The following is a 22793-nucleotide window of genomic DNA, read 5'->3' as shown; positions in this document are numbered from 1 at the left end:
CTTATTTACTCACCTTAGGACTCTGATATTTTAAAATAGTTAAATTAAAAAAATAATGTTCAATTATTTTGTTATCGGTTTATCTCTTGGAGGAAGCAACAATCTTTAGAGATAAAGTCCACTTTCTTCAGTACAGACCAATTAACTAACGCAAATCAAACTTCCACGTGTTGACAATATTGCTTATTTAGCTCACTTAAAAAAAAAAGAAAAATCTCTTTTTTTTTTTTTTTTATTTAGCTCACTTACTTGACATAAATTGAGATTTTCCTTTACTTTAACTCAAAAGTGGCTTAAAGAAAAGGTCTGCTAATGTGCTCTAGGTTAGCTCTGGAGAATGTTTACATCTTTCAGAAACCTCTGGGATGCTTGCTAAAAATGCATATTAATGGGTCCCATTCTATGAAATCAAGAGTCTTTGGGATGCAGAATGAGTTAACATTGGACAGGTTGATGGTTCTTTGTGTCTATTTCTGAGAGAAAAATCTAGAGCGTGGTTTTTATTATTTTACGTCAAGGACTGACATTTGGGAGCACAACGGCAAAGTCATATTCAAATACACTTTAGAATATAAAATACTTTTCAAATAGTTTAAATACCATTTTCAGTATTATGTACATTTCAATTTCCCTCTAGTACTCGAAACATCAGAATAGACTATATCTTTTCCTGACCAACTCAATGTAAACAAATTAGCATTAGTATTAGAAGATTGGAAAGATTAAACATCAGAGGAAAATAAAACTAGAAAATAGGGTTAAATAACAAAAATTAAAATTAACATTACTAATAACAGCTCATATAATAATTTTAAAATACCTTTATTTGTCAAACATCTTTCCTTGAAAAGTATGAGTCATATATATAATTTCACATCTTTTTTCATATTATACCTTTAATGGATCTTCATAGTACTTACTTTCCCTACCCATTTTATAGACAGGAAGGTTTAAGCACACAAACATTATAGAACACTATATTTCACAATCAGGTGTAACAACTGGATATAATAGGACTTCATATATTACAAGCAGGTAAAAGAGCTGGAATCTGGTGAATCAGGACACAAGGAATTCAGTCGGATCTTTAGAATTGGGGTGAGGGAAGGAACTCTACTTTTGATTGCTGAATGATCTAACTTAACTGCCTAGAAAATAATTTTGTATCAAAATACTATAAATAAACCCCTCTTCACTGTGGCTATTTTATGTGTTTGAGGGTCAATGGAAAACCAGCCTCTCTTCAGTCTTCCTACATGGGTGTGCTTGCTAACAAGGAACCAGGAGGCACTGGATTGGTCCCTCATGACCCGAGCAAACTGGTCAACATAATATATTCAGATCTTCAACTTGTTTTCAGTAATCATCTTATTGGGTAGCATTCTCCATAGCATGTCAACTCTGGGCTGGAGATATAAATAAATTGTTCCTATGGTGTCATGATGCTAACATGTTACAGCTTTAAGTTTCAAAATATTATCAATATTTGTATTGACTTCTCTATTTGATGGCTCTAAAACAGTATGTATGTATGAAGGAAAGCTAACAACAGCAAAAAACTCTAAAATAAATCTGAAAAATCTATTTTATTAAGTAGATATATGTAGGTAAATTTAACAACAATGGCATATTAAGCTTGAAATTATACTACTGTACTTAAATTGTCTTTTTATTAGGTTATCATTTCCCCCCCCCTTCATGCCACTTATGGAGGGCACTGGGTTCGGTTCATGCCACTTATATACCATTCTAAAGATACACATGATACACTGCATTATAAATAAAATACAATAATTTCAGGATCTATGGAGGTATATCCATATTTTTTTATTCAACACTCAAAGCGTAAATGGAACAATCTTGAAGCGTAAACAGAAGTATTTTTCGGCAGAAACCAAAACCAGGCTATCACATGAAGCCAGTGTCAAGAGGTGGAGTGGTTGTTTGCTTCTCAGGAAGGAAATAAAGAATTCCACAACTTATGTGGTTTTTCAGAGAAAAAGACTAAAAATAAGAATAATGCTTTTCCTTAGAAATTCTAAAAATAACATCATTTGTCCTAAATGCCAGGCCCTGTTTAAAAAAAAGGAAAAGGAATAAGAAGTATTGTATGTCATTAAGGCAGAGATTCTCCGTGTAGAGATGTACTCACCAGGAAGCTATAGAAGAATTCATGGACAAAGAGGCCTAGCATGCAAACCAGGACATATGCCACGTGGTAGAGAAAGGCCATATCAAGGATGACTGCTCGGTACCCTCGAGTGAACGTGCCACGGTTTCCGACAAAACTCACCAGAAATACTATTTTATTACAAAGCTAAAGGGAGAAAGAGGTTAGATTCACTCTTATGTATTCTGAAACACATGTAAAGAGCGGAACATTGACAAAACCTATTATCACCAAGATTGTGATTTTCTTTCAGATTTCTCATTTTGTAATTTTTCAGTATTGTTGACAAACCTGCATGTAAACATAATATATGCAAAAGTGGTATTCTTTGCAGTTCCAGGAAAAGAGAGAAGGATCAAGAGCCCACATTTGCAATTAAGACAACCTGAATTTAAACCGTGGCTCCTTCCCTTACCCCATTGCATGACCTAGGTCAAGTAACAACCTCTGTAGGCCTCAATTGTTTCTTCTGAAAAATTGGAATAAAAGCATTCCTACCTCACAGAATTCTTTGGAGGATTAATGGCATAATGCATACGAACCACTAAGGATGACTCCTTAAATGTGATACTTTTTATTATTTTCCATATTATAAGCAATACATTAAATATTTTTATTACAGTGGAAATATAACAAAAAAAATTCAGATAACTTTCAGAGATCTGTCTTTGATCCCTCCCCCAAGACATTCTCTACTGAGTGTTATTTTAAACAAATTTGCCATTAAAAAATTCTTTTTGCACTTATTTTATATACATAGAAAATATAAATATGCTTACATACAAAGAATAATATATAATGCATTATTTATATTTTCTGAGCTCTACACATGCTAAGCATTCAATAACTATTTTGGAATGTTTATTATATGCCTGTGGTCAAGTAGACTATTTATATTCAAACTATATTTAAAATTACCTTTTGTGGCATAAGTTTGAAATACAGAAATTTACACTGATACTCCTACAAAAACAATGATCTATGCAGTGATTTTCAAACAATGATGTTATCATAAAACTTGGCGCCATCTATTTGGTTCTGGGAAACCCTAGTAGCATAGTGGTTAAGTGCTACAGCTGCTAACCAAAAGGTCAGTGGTTCAAACACACCAGGCGCTCCTTGGAAACCGTATGGGGCAGTTCTACTCTGTCCTATAGGGTTGCTATGAGTCGGAATCGACTCGACGGCAACGGGTTTTTATTTGGTTCTGAAAACCCTGGCAGTGTAGTGGTTTAGAGCTACAGCTGCTAACCAAAAGGCCGATAATTCGAATCTACCAGGAGCTCCTTGGAAACTCTATGGGGCAGTTCTACTCTGTCTTGTAGGGTCACTATGAGTTGGAATGGACCCAATGGTAGTGGGTTTGGTTTATTTGGTTCTAGAATCACTGCACTATTTGCAAACTGAAGAGACAATTTATGCTGCTTAGTCATCAAGGAAAGAATTACAGATTCCAAGGTTCCATAGTTTCCTCTTCCAAATTGGTCCCTGAGTTCTTTAGATTATCTAATGGCTCCATATTTGTCTTTATTTGTCTAAACTTAATTTTGGGAAAAAAGGTTGCTCTTTGCAACAATGTTGATTTTTTTCCCAATATTTATAAAGGAAATTACCTTATGGGATCATTTTAAATAACATGAGGGGGAGCATGACATTTTGAGGCAGAAGTGAAATTTAAGAAGTTGGCACATCTTTTCCTTCAACTTTCAAATCAATACAGATGAAATGAGAAACTGGTTATTATTGCATATTGTGAAGACAGCCAAATGAAATCAACAACACAAAAACTAGAAAGCCCAAACATTTCTCTAATTTTCCTATGTTGCTTAACTGTCCTCTAAATACTCGATGTGGCTACTTCTTTCATCATCTTGTTAATAATTTGAATAAAGTCAAACAGAAAATCTTACTTCAGTATTTAGTTATTCATCATTACCTGTCGGTGCTATTATTAAACATAGCTGCAGCATAATGGATGTCTTTCTATTTACTGTCCAAGAGTAGGTTTATTATTATAAGAAATTATGATTGAAGACCAGGGAATATATGTAAGGTGCTGGTACAGGACACTGTTTGACAAAAAAACACCCATGAATATGATGAGAGAGCGAATGTCTGGGTGAAGTGATATTCAGTAGTTTACTCTTTAAAATGTCTTCAGTGGCTATTATTTAAGTTCACATTATTTACTTAGATTTACCCACTATAATTTGTCAATATGAAATTCTATAAAAAATAAAGACTGGAATCATGACTTTCAAAAGGATGAATGAAATGTTTAGGACAAATTGTTCATATGTTGCTTCCTGATCTCTACTTCCCTAAACTGAATCACAAAAATTATGCAGGAAAATTATTTATAAGTGCTATCCCTGGAAAAAATAATACATTGAATTTAAGTTCTCAAAAAGAACAATACATTTCAGCTCCCAAATAATGCAAAAATACATAAGTTTCCATCTAAAAGGGCATCTGCCATCTTTATAAGATAAATAAAGATTTGCCTTGTTTTCAGGTATATATATATTTTTTCTTTTTAGCCTTGATCTAGAGCTTGATGGATACGTTTCTGTTTTCTTGACCAAGTCTCAGAGGACTTGGAGTGGAGCTGATATCATGGAATCACCCACTTCCATAGAGGTCAGCAACAAGAACACTGTTCCCCTTTGTTTTGAAATATTCATACTAAATAGAAATAAGTGCAAGACTAATGATTTGAGTAGGAAAGAGGCTGAAATCTGGTTTCTCTTGCACCATGACCTCAAAATTTACGAATCATTTTATTTAGCATTTTTCATACAAACTGGGAATATTTATGCCAGGAATGAAAAAGTTGCAAAAAATTCTCCGTTTTTAATATTTATCATTTCATGACTTATTTGATGCTAAGAAAGTCCTGGTGGAGCAATGGTTAAGCACTCCACTGTTAACCAAAAGGTTGGCAGTTCAAACTCACCCAGAGGCTCTGCAGGCGAAAGACTTGTTGATCTACCTCCATAAAGGTTAAAAAAAAACCAAGAAAACCCTATGGGGCAATTCTGCTCTGTTTCACATGGGGTTGCTATGAGTTGGAAACGACTTGACAGCACCCAACAACAACTAGTGTTGCATTTGTCACTAACATTATGTAGGCAATCACAGTTTGTATGGCAAAGGTTGATGTGGCAACAATAAATGGAGGTTATAGGAGCTGGTTTGGAGTCCTGGTGGTGCGGTAGTTACACCCTCACCTGCTTAACCGAAAGGTCAATGGTTCTAACCTAGTGGTTCAAACCCACCAACTGCTCCAAGGAAGAAAGATGTGGCAAAGTCTGCTTCCGTAAAGATTACAGCCTTGGAAACCCCACAGGGCAGTTCTACTCCATTTTTAGGGATGCTATGATTTTTTTTTTTTTATAAGTTGGAATGGACTCAACAGCAACAAGGTTAACCACATAATCACCTAACATGATTGTGGTCAAAATGTCCTAGACAATTAACCCATTGCCAGAAGCAGGCTGCCACATCTTTCTTCCACAGAGCCGCTGGTAGGTTCGAGCTGCTGACCTTTCAGTTAGTAGCTGAGCACTTAACCACTGTGACACCAGGGCTCCTTTCAGAGCTGGGCAAGGTAGTTAAAAGGCCATGCTCTCCTAAGCTGGTGTGGAAAGGGCCCTGAAGTTAGTATACAAATAAAAATCAATATAAATGACCATAACTGTTACATATTTTTTCCTTTCTCCACCTATCCCTCAAAACTGCCCCGATATGTTTTTTGTTGGGGGTGGGGGAAACAGGGTGAAGGTGAGGGAAAAAAATGCAGAGGGAAACAGCATCAACGGAAGCTTGCTGGGGAGTCTTTTAAAAGTGATACAACCATCCAAATTATTTACCAATAGGTCTTCTAAAAAAAGAAAGTAAAACTAATGTCCATTTGTCAATTAAAATACATAAAAGCAAGTTCATTTATTTAAATTACGTAAATTAATTATACAGTCAAATAATATTTTCATATATACTTTATAATTCATTGAGCAGTTCAGTCTACTGGAAAGACAACTGGATTAAGAGTAAGGTTATCTGGGTTTCAGTCTTGGCTCTGCCACTAATTACTGAGTTAATTTGGTCAATCCTCCTGACCTCTGTAGGACTTTGTTTCTTTGAAATGCCTAGTAGTAAACAGCCCTCAAGGTGTCCCACAGCTTTAGAATTCTACACAATGTCCTTTAAATTTTACTATTTTAGGTGATCATAGAAATGTACAGCTACTATGCCTTTGTTTTTATACCATTCTTTTGGTCTTATCTGATGCTATGTTCCTGATCAAGAATTCTATCCTCATCTAAAATTGTTCCTATGGGAAAACTTGACCTATTTTCCAGGAATAAATGATAGCCAAAAAAAAAAAAAAGTACTGTCTACTTATTTATTGAAAGGTAAAACTGAATTTACTATCTTGAACTATATTTTAGCTACATTACGATAGTTTCATCAATCATGTAAATTACTTCTTACTAAAAATGAGATGATTTGATTAAAAAAATCTCCTTTTCAATAGCATTACGTTTTAGGTATGTTTAGGTTCTAAGGGTCGCTATGACTCGATGGCACTGGGTTAGGTTCCAAGGTCAGTGTATAATGCATAATTTGCAGATAGTCAAAATCACCCTGAAAATCTTTTAAACTGCCTAGAAAAAAGCACAGTAAAATGGGTGGTGTAAACTGTTGCATCGCTCACTAGATTCAACACATGCTATTTATCCTTCAGCGTTGGAGAAGTTTTCTGTTTCTGCAACTGAATGCCAGAAGTAGTAGGGGGTATTGAGTGACCAAATTAGATGAAAATGTGTGTGTGTGTGTGTGTGTGTGTGTGGAGAGAGAGAGAAAGAATATGAATGTGTTGGCTAAGAATATATCATTGAATTTATATATGTTAACTGAACACATGGTAGGACTCAACCTTACAGTTTAGCAGTAACAACGATCTACTAGTAAGTAGGAAGAGCATGGCATTATTAAATTTGAACACTGGGCCTGTTGTTAACAGACAAGCTATCTGCTAAACTCCATTTGCTTCTCCTCTCTTCAAAACTGTGAGGCTAGGTTCTAGCATAAGGAAATATTTCCACATTACAGTAACAGTGAGAAAGGCAAATGATTTACAAATACCATTAAATAAGGTACATATTTCCAGGCACTATCAAAAAAGAAAAATACATTGTAGATAGGAAGGGTTCAGAAGATAATAAAAAAAAAATCCTTTTTAGGTATGTGCTGCATTATTATGTATTAACAAAATATCTAAAAATCTAAACAAAAAATAATGGAATTGTTAAACAAATTACATAACATCCATATGACTGGAAATATTATATAGTTATTAAATGAGGTTTTCGAATAATTTTAATGGCTTTGAAAAAACATTAAATTATACCAAAAATATAAAATACTTATATTTGCCAGAATAACACATTAATTTTCATGATCAATAACTAAAAATGCAATGTAGAGGGTGGGAAGATAACGTACTAGGTTACAAAATGTGCTTTGTAAGACAGAAATGACATTTTCATTTTTGAAACACCTCAAATATTGAGATAACCTGTGCTGGGTAGAGAGATGCCAGCTGCAATCCAGGTAAAACTTTAGTTTTTAGAAACAATAAAGATAATAATAATTAAGTGTCACAATAAGCAGAAACCAGTAGTACTAAGTGCTCTGAAAACAGGCTGAAGGCTTTTTCTCCCACTTGATTCCTTTTCTACTAAAGGGACTTTCTGTTTTTCCTTAACAGTGTGAAAGATACTGAGTCCACAAACAACTCTCTGTGAACCAAAACATTAACACCTTTATAATCAGGATAGCAATGTTTTGCAATTAAATAGTGCTTCACACAGTAGATTCTTGGTAAATGGTAGCAATTATTACTATCATTCCCACTGTTGTTCTTTTCTAAGTCTTCCACACTAATTGTCTGAGCTAGTCTTCTCCACATTAGACCAGGCTTTAATATCTTCATTTCACTCATAAGAAGAAGAAAACTTGAAGACTTACTGATTTGGTTAAGATTTAGCATCCTGATTCTCATTAAGGCTAAACTATCAGGTAGATTTTTTTTCCCTGTTTCTGGTAGCCATAATTTAACACTCATAGTTTCATCTGTTACAAAGTACATTTATGTATAAATTAAGCTTGCAAATATATAATTATTATATAAATGAATTGCTCTAAAATCTAAGATACAAAACATGATTGATATATTTTCATTTACTATTTTTTCTCTTTTCTGTCCCTGGGAAATGATAAACCATGTATAATTTTTTAAATGAGATTGTTATGTTAAAAGTTAAGATTACTATTGACTAAAACTTTCCTATTAATCCACAAAATATAAATTTATAGGTGACAACTTTTCTATCAATATCTACAATATCAAAATTACAATTATTCCATCCAATTTGTCCTAAATCTGACATTATTATTTGGTCAAAATGTCCTAGACTGGTAAACCACAATGTACATTTGGGGGCTGTGCAAACAGATGCTCTATGCTGTGTAAGGCTAGTAGAGTACCTACGGGTTCACACAGTTAATAAAGTTGATAAATCTCTGTGTATATTCCTTCTCATGGAGAAATTAAAGCATGAAACTTGCCTCTCCTATAAAACCCATAAACAATCATTTCTTATGATGGGACTATTCTCCCCAAAAAGAGCCCTGGCGGTCCAACAGTTAAGAGCGCGACTGCTAACCGAAAGGTGGGCGGTCTGAACGCACCCAGTGCCTCCACAAAAAGACCTGGCTATATAAAGAACACGCCCTAGGAAACTCTATGGGGCAATTCTACTCTGGCACAAGGGGTTGCTATAAATTGAAAATTAACTAGACGGCACCCAACAACAACAACATTCTCCCCAAATTATGCAGAAGCACCTCTTTATCCTGTCCCATTTGAGGGAGAAAAGAAAAAATTCCAATGTCTTTGCTATTCCCAATAGACATCTAAATGTTATTCTTTATCTCCTTACATACTCTTGGTCCAAAGACAAAATGCAAATCAGTGAGTCTGAGACATAAACTTCTGGATGACAAGGACCACATCTTTTATCTCTTTGTCTCTTCAGTGTCTGTTAAATAATAGGGGCCTGGCAAATGTTTGTTATTGGTGGCCCAACTCTCTCTAGATATTGTTTCACTTTATCAAATTTGGATTTCCTCATTTGAATTAATGTCTTATTGAGGTCCACCTACCAGTTTATATTATTTGCGCCTTCAAATAATATAGTTCAGTATCCAATGTATTAAAGTAAAAAGAAGCCAAACACACTAATAAGTGTAGAAGAATTTAGATAAATTCGGATTCTCTAATTAGCTTGGTTGGCAACATTGCAATACTAGCTTATTTCCAAAGCATTAAAAGCACAAATTCAGTTCATGTTAACACTTTTTGAGGGTTTATTACTGTAAGTGTTGGGTATTAAAGTAGGAAAAAATAGAGTTGTGAGGGAGTGAGGAGAATAGAGTTATGCCTATGAATGTGAAGCCCTTAAAAAACCTATAGAATAGTGTATTTGGTACTTTACACCTAGATCTCTTTGTGTGTATAGTATACTTCCCTTTGTTTACAATGATTGAGGAGTAATTGATGATTTGATTGCCTGAATGCTCTGTTTAACTGGGAGTTGTCATATATATATATAAAACCCAGTGCCGTCGAGTCTATTCTGACTCATAGCGACTCTATAGGACAGAGTAGAACTGCCCCATAGAGTTTCCAAGGAGGGCCTGGCAGATTTGAACTGCCAAACCTTTGGTTGGCAGCCGTAGTACTTAACCAGCATGCCACCAGGGTTTCCATATACATATATATATAGAACATATAATGTCCAATTTTTGAAGAATAATAATATAATAGAGTGCAGAAGCATAGAATTTGGCCATATTAGCTCAGCTTTAACATTCTCAAAAGTTTGGGAGACTATTTTATTTATTTATTATCAACAAATATGTGCCATATATTTTATGTCAAGGCAACGTAAATGTATGAAAATACAAGGATAATTATTCACTCACTAGTTTATTTATTTAAGAAATATTTTTGAGTACTCTAGTGGCATAGTGGTTAAGCGCTGTGGCTGCTAACCAAAAGGTCAGCAGTTCGAATCCACAAGGTGCTCCTTGGAAACACTATAGGGCAGTTCTACTCTGTCCTATAGTGTCACTATGAGTCAGAATAAACTCAACAGGTTTTTTTTTTTTTTTTAATTACATTGAACAGGTTTTTTTTTTTTTTAAATCACATTCCAGACAGTGAATTATCAGTCATTATCCTTAATAGCTATATCATACAGTATAGAAGATAAGGTACAGAGACTAAATTATAAAGCATTGTTAGAAACGAAGCAAAATGTATAGAAAGTACTTTAAGTATTCAGCAGGCATATTAACAAAGTTTTTTTGCTTACCTGGCCATTTGCTCATTCACCATCTTGATCATTTAGCTTCTCTTAATATCTCTTTATGGCTTTATCATGCAGAAAATTGTCTAATCCCTTTAAAAATTTATCGCTTGGATACAATTATTTCTATAAGTGTATTATTTGCTATTTGGAATTGTCCTCTGGCTTGCTTATTCTAAACTTATCTAACTCAAATTTTAAAATGTGCTCCCCCTGTTCTAGTATTTTAAAATTTGGTTAAAAAATTAATCTCATCTGTGCCTTTCACAAATTTATTTGTTCACATAGAAAGAGCCCCGATTTCATATTTTCTCATATAACAATCATTTTTCTTTGGTCATTTGATAAAGGATACTTACTTCTAAAATCCCCCTGAACATAATTTAATCTTTCTTGGATGATTTAGAAGTTACTTTAGGATGCTAATAGAGGCTCAGTGTCATTTTTGTCAATAGCTGTAGGTGTAGGATGAAGAAGGCATTAAAACTGAATTGGACTGAATTGACTGAAGAACTGGGTCATGCCCCCAAAGCTACCTTCTTAAATAAATCAACTTTTGACTTGTCATTTTTTTTTCCCTTTCTTTCAAAATTAAATAAAAAGTGTATAAAGTCTGGTTAAATTGGATTCACAATAAATTAGAACTTACTGTAGAAATATGAATTGAAACAGATTGTTACAATTTTACATTTAACACATTTAAATTACTCTATAACATACAAAGCCAAGTACTTACATTAGCTGCACCAAGAAGTATTAATGTAGGCCCCAGTCCTATTGTATATATCGATCTGAGCATTACTGACACAAGAAATGGTCGAATACCCACAGGTTTGGAGAAGAAAAACAGCATAGATGTACAGATTGCAACTGCTATCCAAAGTAGAACTGAGAACAACGGAGAAAGTGTACCTGTAAAATGTGGAAGAATTTAATTTCTTATGGAGAACAAAACTGGAAAAGGTTAACATGTTTGCTGTTCTATTTTACATAATATAGTGAGTCAAGCAAGAAGACACTGAAATTCAGAACAATCTATACTTTATACTTAGAGGAAATTTCTTTGAACACATTACTCATTATTACATTTCCAGAAAATCTGTATTAATTTCAGGCTGTTTAATATTCACTAGTTAATGCTTCTCCCATTAAGTCTGAGAGCCTTTCATCTTTCCGATGGGAGTAACTTGCTAAATACTCTTCATAGACCTATCTCGCTTGGGAAACTTAATTCAAAATTTATGATTGATGACCATTAAACGTATGGCTAAATCGTGTAAAATCTGGTATTTTTTTCATTAAACTCATATTTTCTCCTTTCTATTATTATCATGCTTCTATATTATAAGTTCTTCTGAAGAATCCAGGATATAGACTATTTATCCTTCAATAAAATAGACACAAGCTTTAACTATTAAAACACACATGCATATATACAGTAAAACCTGTGAAAGCTGGAACCTGTGTGGGGCAGGAACCTGTCAGAGAAAGCAAACTCAAATATTGTCCCCTAAAACAGACAACAGGAAAGTGGTTAAGACTACACCCTGTCAAAGGTGGAAAACTTGCAAGACCAAGAAAAACAGGGCAGTCCCCTTGAGTTCTGGCTCTCACAGGTTTCACTGAGTATGTATGCATGTATATGTATGAGCGTGTACACTAAAGGCCACTTGAGCGCCAAAAAAAGAAAACAACGCTGAGCTATTAAATCATCAGAAAGTAAAAGTTACAAATGTCTTAAAATGAACTCCATTTAGGGGCTCCCCCAAAAAGGGGGTTGAAAAATATATTTCCTTTATAAAAAAATAGAATTCACTGCAGTTTGCACTGACATGTGGAGTCACGGAATCCCCTTCTGAAGGTTATATGGAGCTGCATTTGTAGACGTAAATTAAGGGGAAACTTGGGCTGATTAGATCAGCTCTGGCACCTCAAACACTCATCTATCGGCTGATGTAGTCAGAGGGGAAACGACAAAGTGGAGATCTTCTAACAGTTACTTTGGCAAATATTCCATGATTGTTCCTATCTCTTTTGGCCACGCCTCTGTTTATTATTTATAAATTTCATTTCTGGATGCGAAACACCTTGGGGACTTCGGTGTGCAGAGATTTTGCACTATCATGGGACTACCTGGTCTCAAACTAATTTCCGTATAAACCTTGAGTTCACAGTGACTGTGAACAGCTCTCAAAAGTAGGTAGGAAAATCCTGTTAGATGTTAAAAAAAAAAAAAAAAAAAAAAAAGCCAGCAAACAGCATTAGCTTAGACATGTTTATTTGTGCAAAGTTTGTTCTTATGTTTTTTTCTTTAAGTAAGCAGTGATGAAAGGGGATTGGGAAGCAAATTTATGGATCTTATAAGATAACTTTGGAGATGAGTTAGAAAAGTAAATTGCTCTGAAAATTGTCTTTAATCCTTGTCCTCAAGCAATGATGTTGGCTTGTACATGCTCTGTCTGCCAAAACACAGCCTGACCACTGTCTTGACTTCACAGTCCTCAAAGAGCCAAAGAGAAAAGATAATGCCTTCAACTTTCCCTCATACTTATTAAGACTCCATCAGAATGTAAGTCCTGTAAGGGTAAGAAACATCTCTGTGCCTATCAGTGTGCCTGGCATACAGTAAGAAATAAATATTTCTTGATTAAATAAACAAACAAAAATATATTCTGTGAACTTGTCTGGAGCAAGTAAATAAGTCTCATAAATTCCGCAAGTTGTGGAGTTTTATTCTTAAGTATATTAAAACTGCTAATATCTTCAGACATTTAACAACTTTTAGCCAGTATTTGACTCTTCATAAGCAATGTCTTAGTGTGGCGTTCTTATTATGGAAGTGCTAGCTTTGGTACTAATGGATAGTCACACTCTGCATCACCATAAATGCCTGGTGAGCTAGCCGTCTCTTGACTACTCTTTCCCAGACAGCATCTAGCTTCCTTACTTCCCCTTGATTAAGCAAAAAATGGTAAACCATGCACTTAAAACCGGTGTCCATCCCTCTGTAGAAAGAACTCATGGAGTACCTTGCAAATTGCCTTGCACATAAAAAAATTAATATTAAATAAATATTTGTGGAATAAATAAAAGTTATTTAAAAACATTAATTCACATTGATGTTTGTAATTACATTCTGTGTCGTTGTTGTTGTTAGATGCCACAGAGTCAGTTTCTGACTCATAGCAACCCTATGCATAACAGAACGAAACACTGCCTGGTCCTGTGCCATCCTCACAATCATTGTTATACTTGAGCCAATTGTTGCAGCCACTGTGTCAATCCATTTTGTTGATGGTCTTCCTCTTTTTCGCCTATGCTCTACTTTACGAAGTATGATGTTATTCTCTAGGGACTGACCCCTCCTGATAACATGTCCAAAGTATGTGAGATGTAGTATCACCATCCTTGCTTCTAAGGAGCATTCTGGCTGTACTTCCTCCAAGACAGATTTGTTCATTCTTTTGACAGTCCACAGTACGCTTAATATTCTTCACGAACACCATAATTCAAAGGAATCAAGTCTTCTTTGGTCTTCCTTATTCATTGTCCAGCTTTTGCATGCATATAAGGCGACTGAAAACACCATGGCTTGGGTCAGGTGCACCTAGTCTTCAAGGTGACATCTTTGCTTTTCAACACCGCAAAGAAGTCTTTTGCAGCAGATTTGCCCAATGCAATGCGTCATTTGATTTCTTGACTGCTGCTTCCATGGATGTAGATTGTGAATCCAAGTAAAATGAAATCCTTGACAACTTCAATCTTTTCTCTGTTTATCATACTGTTGCTTATTGGTCCAATCATAAGGATTTTTGTTTTCTTTATGTTGAGGTGTAATCTATACTGAAGACTGTGGTATTTGATCTTCATCAGTAACTGCTTCAAATCCTCTTCACTTTCAGCGAACACGGTTGTGTCATCAGGTTGTTAATGAGCCTTCCGCCAATCCTGATGGCCCTTTCTTCTTCATATATTATAATTATAAGTATAATTACATTTATAATTATATTGTATAGCAGCAGTCATACTGATTTCCACTTGAAGATTTAATTGCTTAAAAAAGAAATTGAAATGTCTCTGACAGACTCTAAAGAAGATAGCACAGAATGCCAAAGCCAAATTTTACCCATTAATGGTGGAAAAGGGGGACTATTCTCTATTTTTAATATTTTATATCTGTATCAATTTTCTATAGTGAGCACATATTATTTTCATAATGGAAGTTTGGTTTTTTTTTTTTAAGAATTAATCCTAAATATTTTTAAATCTTTGATATAAAATTTGTCCTTCATAAAAGAAAATTCACACAGCAAAACTGGAGACTTCAATTCAATTCACATAATGGAACTCTTAGATCAAGAGGAAGTTGTTCAGACAGAACAAGGGGGTACAGATTGGTTTAAAGTCAGGAAAGGTGTGCATCAGGGTTGTATTCTTTCACCATACCTGTTTAATCTGTATGCTGAACAAATAATACAAGAAGCTGGACTATATGAAGAAGAACGGGGTATCAGGATTGGAGGAAGGCTCATTAACAACCTGCGTTATGCAGATGACACAACCTTGCTTGCTGAAAGTGAAGAGGACTTGAAGCACTTACTCATGAAGATCAAAGACCACAGCCTTCAGTATGAATTACACCTCAATATAAGGAAAACAAAAATCCTCACAACTGGACCAATGAGCAACATCATGATAAACGGAGAAAATATTGAAGTTGTCAAGGATTTCATTTTACTTGGGTCCACAATCAACAGCCATGGAAGCAGCAGTCAAGAAATCAAACGACGCATTGCATTGGGCAAATCTGCTGCAAAGGACCTCTTCAAAGTGTTGAAGAGCAAAGATGTCACCCTAAAGACTAAGGTGCACCTGACCCAAGCCATGGTATTTTCAATCACATCATATGCATGTGAAAGCTGGACAATGAATAAGGAAGACCGAAGAAGAGTTGACCCCTTTCAATTGTGGTGTTGGCAAAGAATATTGAATATACCATGGACTGCCAAAAGAACAAACAAATCTGTCTCGGAAGAAGTGTGGCCAGAATGCTCCTTAAAGGCAAGGATGGAGAGACTGCGTCTTACATACTTTGGACATGTTGTCAGGAGGGATCAGTCCCTGGTGAAGGACATCATGCTTGGCAGAGTACAGGGTCAGCGGAAAAGAGGAAGACCGTCAACCAGGTGGACTGACACAGTGGCTGCAACAATAAGCTCAAGCATAACGATTGTAAGGATGGCACAGGACCGGGCAGTGTTTCGTTCTGTTGTGCACAGGGTAGCTATGAGTCAGAACTGACTCGAAAGCACCTAACAACAACAACAATGGAACTCTGCTATCTACCTCACACTGAATCACTTATAGTTTTCTGTATAGAACATGATATCTCTTATCTCCCCATCTCTCTCCATTCCTCTTCCTCTCATGTAGCCTCATAAGATTTCCCCATTTTCCTACCTCAGTCCAGCTGAAGTAGGTATCCATGCATAAATCCATGGACTATTTTCAGTATTGTGTCTACTCATGTGTTAGTCCTTAGACAAGACCATGAGCTTCTCAACGACAAGGACCACTTTACTAATCTTTGTATCCTTAGGGACTAGCACAGTGCCTGGTACATAGCAACCCTCTTGCAATGACTGTTAATAAGTTGAATAACTTGAAATCACCTTGAAGAACTTATTTTCTTTAATACAATGCAGTTGAGGGGAAAAACGAATCACTGTATTATACTCAAATTTTGAAAAAAATGTTTAAAAATCACATGCTATCTAGATATAAGAAATTCCTGTGGACTCATTGCATCAGAAATACCTGGGGAGCATGTTTAATATATATATATATATATATCTCATATATCAGTACTCCACTCTAAAATTACTGGAAAAATATTCCCAAACCTCAGGTTCTTCATTTATAAGATAAGGATGGTCCTATGCCATCTTTATGATCATTGGCTTGAGTTCACTGCTATGGGTATAGTGTCAATCCATCTCATTGACTGTTTCCTTCATTTTTGCTGACCCTCTACCAAACAGGATGTCCTTTTCTAACAATTGGTCTTTTTTGATGACATGTACAAAGTAAGCAAGACGAAGTCTCACCATCCTCGATTCTAAGGAGTATTTTAGTTGTATTTCTTCTAAAATAGATTTGTTCATTCTTTTGGCAACCCAAGGCATATTTAATATTCTTCACCAGCACCACAGTTCAAATGCATCATTTCTTCTTCTGTCTTCCTTTTCACTATCCAACTTTTGCATGCATATGAGGTAACTGGGAAACCCTGGAGGCACAGTGGTTAAGAGCTACGGCTGCTAACCAAAAGGTCTGCTGTTCGAATCCACCAGGTGCTCCTTGGAAACTGTATGGGGCAGTTCTACTCTGTCCTATAGGGTCACTTGGAGTCAGAATTGACTTGACGGCAATGGGTATGAGGTGACTGAAAAGATCATAGCTTGGGTCAGACACACTTTATCATCAAAGTGACATCTTCTCTTTTTAAAACTTTTAAAAGAGGTCTTTTGCAACAGATTTGCTCAATGCAATATATCCTTTGATTTCTTGATTGATGATCCCATGGACACTGATTGTTTTTCTGAGTAGAATGATATCATCAACAACTTCAATTTTGTCTCCATTTATTACGATGTTTTTTATCAGTTCAGTTGTGAGGATTTTTGTTTTCTTCATGTTCAGGTGTAATCCATACTAAAGGCTCTAATCTAGTCATTGACCTTCATCAGTGTTTAGCTGTTATTATTATTAATGTTACTGTTACAACTACTATTATTCAGGCAAGTATAAAAACATATTAAATGTTCTGCTTTCCCTTGACTGAACAAAGAGAAAATGTCCAGATTGTTGGTATTTCCCGTTACCACCATATTCCATTCACAGTAAGTGGCAGCAGAGGCTATCTCTATACATTGGTTTTGGTGGCCAGGTAAGGTATACTATGGCATGGGACTCAGGGAAAATTATATCCTCTATGAAAGGATGTGATATCTATATGCTACCAATCCAATCATCTATCTAGAAAGGTCCTGAGTTGGAGAAAAAGGGTTAACTTTCTACTCTGAGATCTGCCACTTGTCTAGCTTCTCTGGGCCTCCATCTCTTCAACTGGTAAATGAGTACTTCGTATTAGACAATTTCCAGAACTCCTTCCATTTCTAAGATTTTATGTTTCTATTAACTGAGACTCTACAATTTACTCTCAGGGGTTCTGTGTGTAGATGATACTAATTTATCTTCTCATGCTGGACTTCTCTCCTCACAAGAGTTACATTTTTCCATGTCAAGAGGGATTTCATCACTAATTGAGACCAAACACAATGAAGACAAAGCTGTTCCCACCGCCCTATGTATTTGCAACTTCCCCACAAGGGTGATCAAATATTTGCTACATTTTCTACTATTTTTTAACACACACATCCACTTCACTGCCAAATATTCTTCTTTTATCACTGACATGTCTTCAAAAAAAAAAAAACTTTATCCATGATGACTCATATTACAGCTAAAAGTTTAGGATTTTGATATCTGTGTTACTTGTGAAGGATCTGTGGAATAGAAAATTACTTCTGGACTCCCACTTCCCTTTCTGCTCACTTCTAGCTCATTTGAAATGGGCCTAAATACATGTTACTCTCGTCATACCATTCCTTTCACTAGGATTCTCTTTAGAGTATGAATACTGACCCTACAGCAACAATAAAAACAACAACTACTAAGCACTCTCTGTACTTACCAGATACTATTCTAAATGCTTTACCTAGAGTGTATCATTAAATTCTCACAATAACCCTATGAACAGATGAATTATAAAAGCACTTCATGGTTATTATTTGCTAATTTCTCTCATCTTTTTCACCAAGCCATTCTTGTTAACTGTTTTTCTTTTGGCCAAGCCACCCAAAGTTATTTACTTGTATTGTTTCCCAATCCTCTGATATACTTTTCTATGTACTTTACTAAACTTAAAAAAAAGTTAATTTCCACAACTCCACCCTTTACCATTGGGTTAAAATGAGGAAAGGTGTGCATCAGGAATGTATCCTTTCACCATAAAAAACAAATACTTATTCAAATATCATGCTGGACAAATAATCCCAGAAGCTCTACTACATGAAGAATGCAGCACCAGGATTGGTGGAAGACTCATTTAACAAACTGTGTTATGCAGATGACACCAACCTTGCTCGCTGAAAGTGAAGTGGATTTGAAACACTTACTGATAAAGATCAAAGACCACAGCCTTCAGTATGGATTACATCTCAACATAAAACCAAAGTCCTCGCAACTGGAGCAATAAGTAGCATCATGATAAACGAAGAAAATACTGACGTCAAGAATTTCATTTTCCTTGGATTCACAATCAACACCCACAGAAGCAGCAGTCAAGAAATCAAAGGACATACTGCATTGGGCAAATCCACTGCAAAAGACTTCTTTAGAATATTAAAAAGCAAAGATGTCACTTTGAGAATTAAGGTGCACCTGACCCAAGCAGTGATATTTTCAATTGCCTCATATGCATGTGAAAGCTGGACAATGAATAAAGAAGACTGAAGAAGAATTGATGCCTTCGAATTATGGTATTGGGGAAGAACAGTGAATATACCACAGGCTGTGAGAAGAACAAACAAGTCGGTATTGGAAGAAGTACAGCCAGAGTGCTCCTTGGAGTGAGATTTCAAGACTTCATCTCAAGTACTTTGGATATGTTATCAGGAGGGATTAGTCCCTGGAGAAGGACATCATGCTTGCTAAAGTAGAGGGTCAGCAAAAAAGAGGGAGACCCTCAATGAGGTGGATTTGCACAGAGGCTGCAACAATGGGCTCAGGCATAACAACGATTGCAAGGATGGTACAGGATCAGGCAGTGTTTCCTTCTGTTGTACTTAGGGTCACTATGAGTCAAAACTGACTCGACAGCACCTAACAACAACTAACAACAACACCTTTTACCATATTTCCCGTATTTTTCAAATTTCACTTAAAATAGGATAATTTCTCTAGTTCTTTGTTTTTGTAAAATCTCATATATTACTAGTTTAATAAAATTAATTTGATAGTCAATATCCTTTATTTCCTTATTATTATATTCATTGTATGCTATATATTTTGAAGCCTGAGATTATAAAAGTTTAATTTTCTATTTATTATCACTGACATAGTATTACAGAATCAAGAGATTCTCAGGTTACATGTAAGCTCATTATAGAAACACTGAACAAGATAGAAAGCACAGAGAATATAAATTCCACTATTCAAGGTAATCATTATGAATAATTGGACATACAGCCCTTATTTTTCCATATATATTATATAATTGAGATGATACAGTATAATAAAATGCTTTAGTGATAACAGTTAGGTAGAAATAAGAAAATATTGTTCATGCCTTTATTTGCCAATATATAACATAGCTCTAATGGCTCTTCTCTATATGAGCTTTTAAAAAATCGTATTTCTATTGATCACTGCTTTCTGCCTTCCTCATTTATCACCTGTCATACTCTACTTACCAATTGCTCTATTTACAATAAATATAGAAAAATCTATTTAACAAGAATTAAATTATTCTTATTTTGAAACCATAGAGAGTTAGAAAATATATTGGGTATTATTTTTAGAACTTTAAAATGTTTAACATTTAAAGAAAGACAAGCACTTGCCTTCATCTCCATCATCCCCAAATGGGTAGAAGAGGGCAACAGCCAAATTGATGAACACAGCCAGGTTGAAGGAAATGCTCCCCCACAGAGAGATGTGTCTCGAGAACCAGAACAGTGCAGGGTTATCTAGTTGGCAAGAAGTGCAATAGGACAGAACAGAAAAATAAATTTTGCTTTCAGCACATAAGCCCTACAGAAATAACACTTACAAACATATTTTTATAATTTATTATAAAAGCACATTTAAGTCAACATTTATTATCATTTATTTTAGAAAGGTTACTAAGATAATCAGCATCACAAGAGAGTTTTCTGTTTGACTTTTTTATCTTTTAGCCAGGTTACACCTAAATTATCTTAGAAGACTAAGTCTTAATTTTTCAAATGCTAAAGGTGGTCAGAAAAGGTGATTCCATAATAATTCTCTCTCATCTATCCCTAGAGCAGATTAGGGGAGATACCTCAGCCACTGCCTGAGGCCCCTTTGAACGGGATGGTGTACACCCCTGCATAATTTGGTAAAAGTGATAAATTGGCCCCATTCCCATATCTTAAAGTGAAATAAAAATATTAAAAAAAAAACTAAACCCCGTACTGGCACAGATATTATCTCCAGTGAAAATTCCTGTGACACAGTAACAGTTGCCTGAAGCTCCGAAACTGAATAGCATGGTGTAGTACTGTTTATTGAGAACTAGTGATTTAAAATATTACTTATAAATAAATTTTAAACCTTACTGCTTCTTAAGAACTTGGTGGGTTTGAAACAGAAGAAGAAAATGAAAGATACAATAAGAATCCCCAAAAAGTAGGAGACACTTTGCTGAATATTTTCAGAAAAGAGATTCTGTGTTTGTCATCAGAAGTGAATTATTAAGTGCATCTCCTGAATACATTACATTAACAGAAAACTGTTCTTTCTACCCCTTCTAAATAATTTAACAAATATGTAAAGAGTATCGTCTGAATGGGAGACAAACTCATTGCTTACACCCGGGAAACTCACATTCATTCAGGCCCTACACATTATCTAAGTCTTAATATCTTAATACCAGGATTAAAATGTTGGGTTTAATAGAGAGGGAAAGGTACATCAACATTGAAATAGAAATTATAAACTTTCCAGATTTGTATCATGTAAATTCCAACCTGGGTTCTGCTGCTTAATTACAAACTGCACTCTGCTTCAGTGTATCTTGTTTTCCTTCTCTTGGGATGGGGTATTCTCACACTAACCTCCGTACCTCACCGAGTATGTTAGAAGTACTGAGGAAATATTATTCTTTAACACTGAAAACAAATGTGCCTTGAATTTCTAATGCAATGTGCTTCTTTAAAAGATTGCTACAGACTGGTGTAATAGGCTATTCAAGTCTACTAAGAAAAAGGCTGAAATTTTAAAACATGACAGTGAAGATTGCTGTTTGAAGATATTTATTGGCCTTAGAGCACCAATGACATTGAAATTTAACTTTGATTTTAGTACAGTTAGACTTACCTTTTAATTTTTCTTATAATCCTAAATTAGCCTTTTCATGATTGCTATGGCATTTAATAGACTAATGAATCATAAAGTGTAAACAACTGCATCTCATCATTCCTAAAATAGTGGTCCTCATTTATAAAAGCAGTATGTTAAGACAAAATTAGATGTTGATGCACACATTTGTGACAACAAACCCTTGCTTGTAAGTTGATCAAATGAAGAAGATTTTACCTATAACCCCATAAGTTGCTTCTGATTTTTAAAAGTAAAACATACATTGGGAATTATTTTAAGATTTTTTTTTTGATAGATGACTATATATGAAAAAAACACAGACCACCAGCATGAATTCATTATTCAATTTACTTATTTGTCAAGGAGAAAAATGCATGTTTTTCAGGTGTCCCAAATCAAAATTACTGACTCTTCGTGTGTCTTTTGGACACCCAGAATTTTCACTGAATTCCATAAAGTTCTGAAGGAGAGTGAGTCCTTTATTTTTTCAAACATCCTGATAAAAACCTAAAATTGCTTGCTACAATTATATGTCCAAAGATGGTGTTTCTTGTGTCCCCAAGCTCAAATTAATAAACCATAACCATTAAAGTTCCTAGAAAACTAAAAAGATGAAACACTGTCGAATAGAGGTATTAAGAACATATACCTTCTTGTAAGCTTTCCAAGTGACAGACGAGACCTATCATTTTTGCTGTTGTTAAAAATTCATGATACTCCTTATCTTAGAAAATGAACTGATAAGAAATTTTTTAGCTCAGTTTTTCCAAACAGACTTGAGTTGATACCTGAGATAATAAGTAATGGCAGTTCTATTATGTTAATTTTTAACTGTAAAATTATAATATTGCTCTATTTGAGTATAAGTGTCCCCAAATTTTTAATTTGTTTGATTTAAGGCACTAAAGATATGTTAAAAGAAAGAATGACTCAGATATGTTAAACCATCTGCTCAATCACAGGACAGTGAAGAAGAGCCTGCTGGTTCGGATGTCTCT

The 22793-nt window shown here is 35.0% G+C and overlaps 1 protein-coding gene across 6 annotated transcripts in view; it reads right to left on the bottom strand.

Moving 5' to 3' along the window:
* The window catches only part of ITPR2 (inositol 1,4,5-trisphosphate receptor type 2), a 537466-nt gene that overhangs the window by 99606 nt on the left and 415067 nt on the right, over positions 1–22793 (bottom strand). For all 6 annotated transcript variants that reach the window (XM_064284462.1, XM_064284460.1, XM_064284461.1 and 3 more), the window contains 3 exons: positions 20295–20420; positions 11345–11520; positions 2153–2317 (listed from right to left, as the gene is read on the bottom strand). In XM_064284462.1, the coding sequence (XP_064140532.1) occupies positions 2153–2317; positions 11345–11520; positions 20295–20420 (467 nt within the window). The remainder of the gene's footprint in view (positions 1–2152; positions 2318–11344; positions 11521–20294; positions 20421–22793) is intronic.

This window comes from Loxodonta africana, chromosome 4 (assembly GCF_030014295.1).
Source record: "Loxodonta africana isolate mLoxAfr1 chromosome 4, mLoxAfr1.hap2, whole genome shotgun sequence".
In the NCBI taxonomy this organism is placed as follows: Eukaryota; Metazoa; Chordata; class Mammalia; order Proboscidea; family Elephantidae; genus Loxodonta; species Loxodonta africana.
Note: the sequence above shows the minus strand (reverse complement) of the source record. Positions and strands in the feature narration are given on the sequence as shown.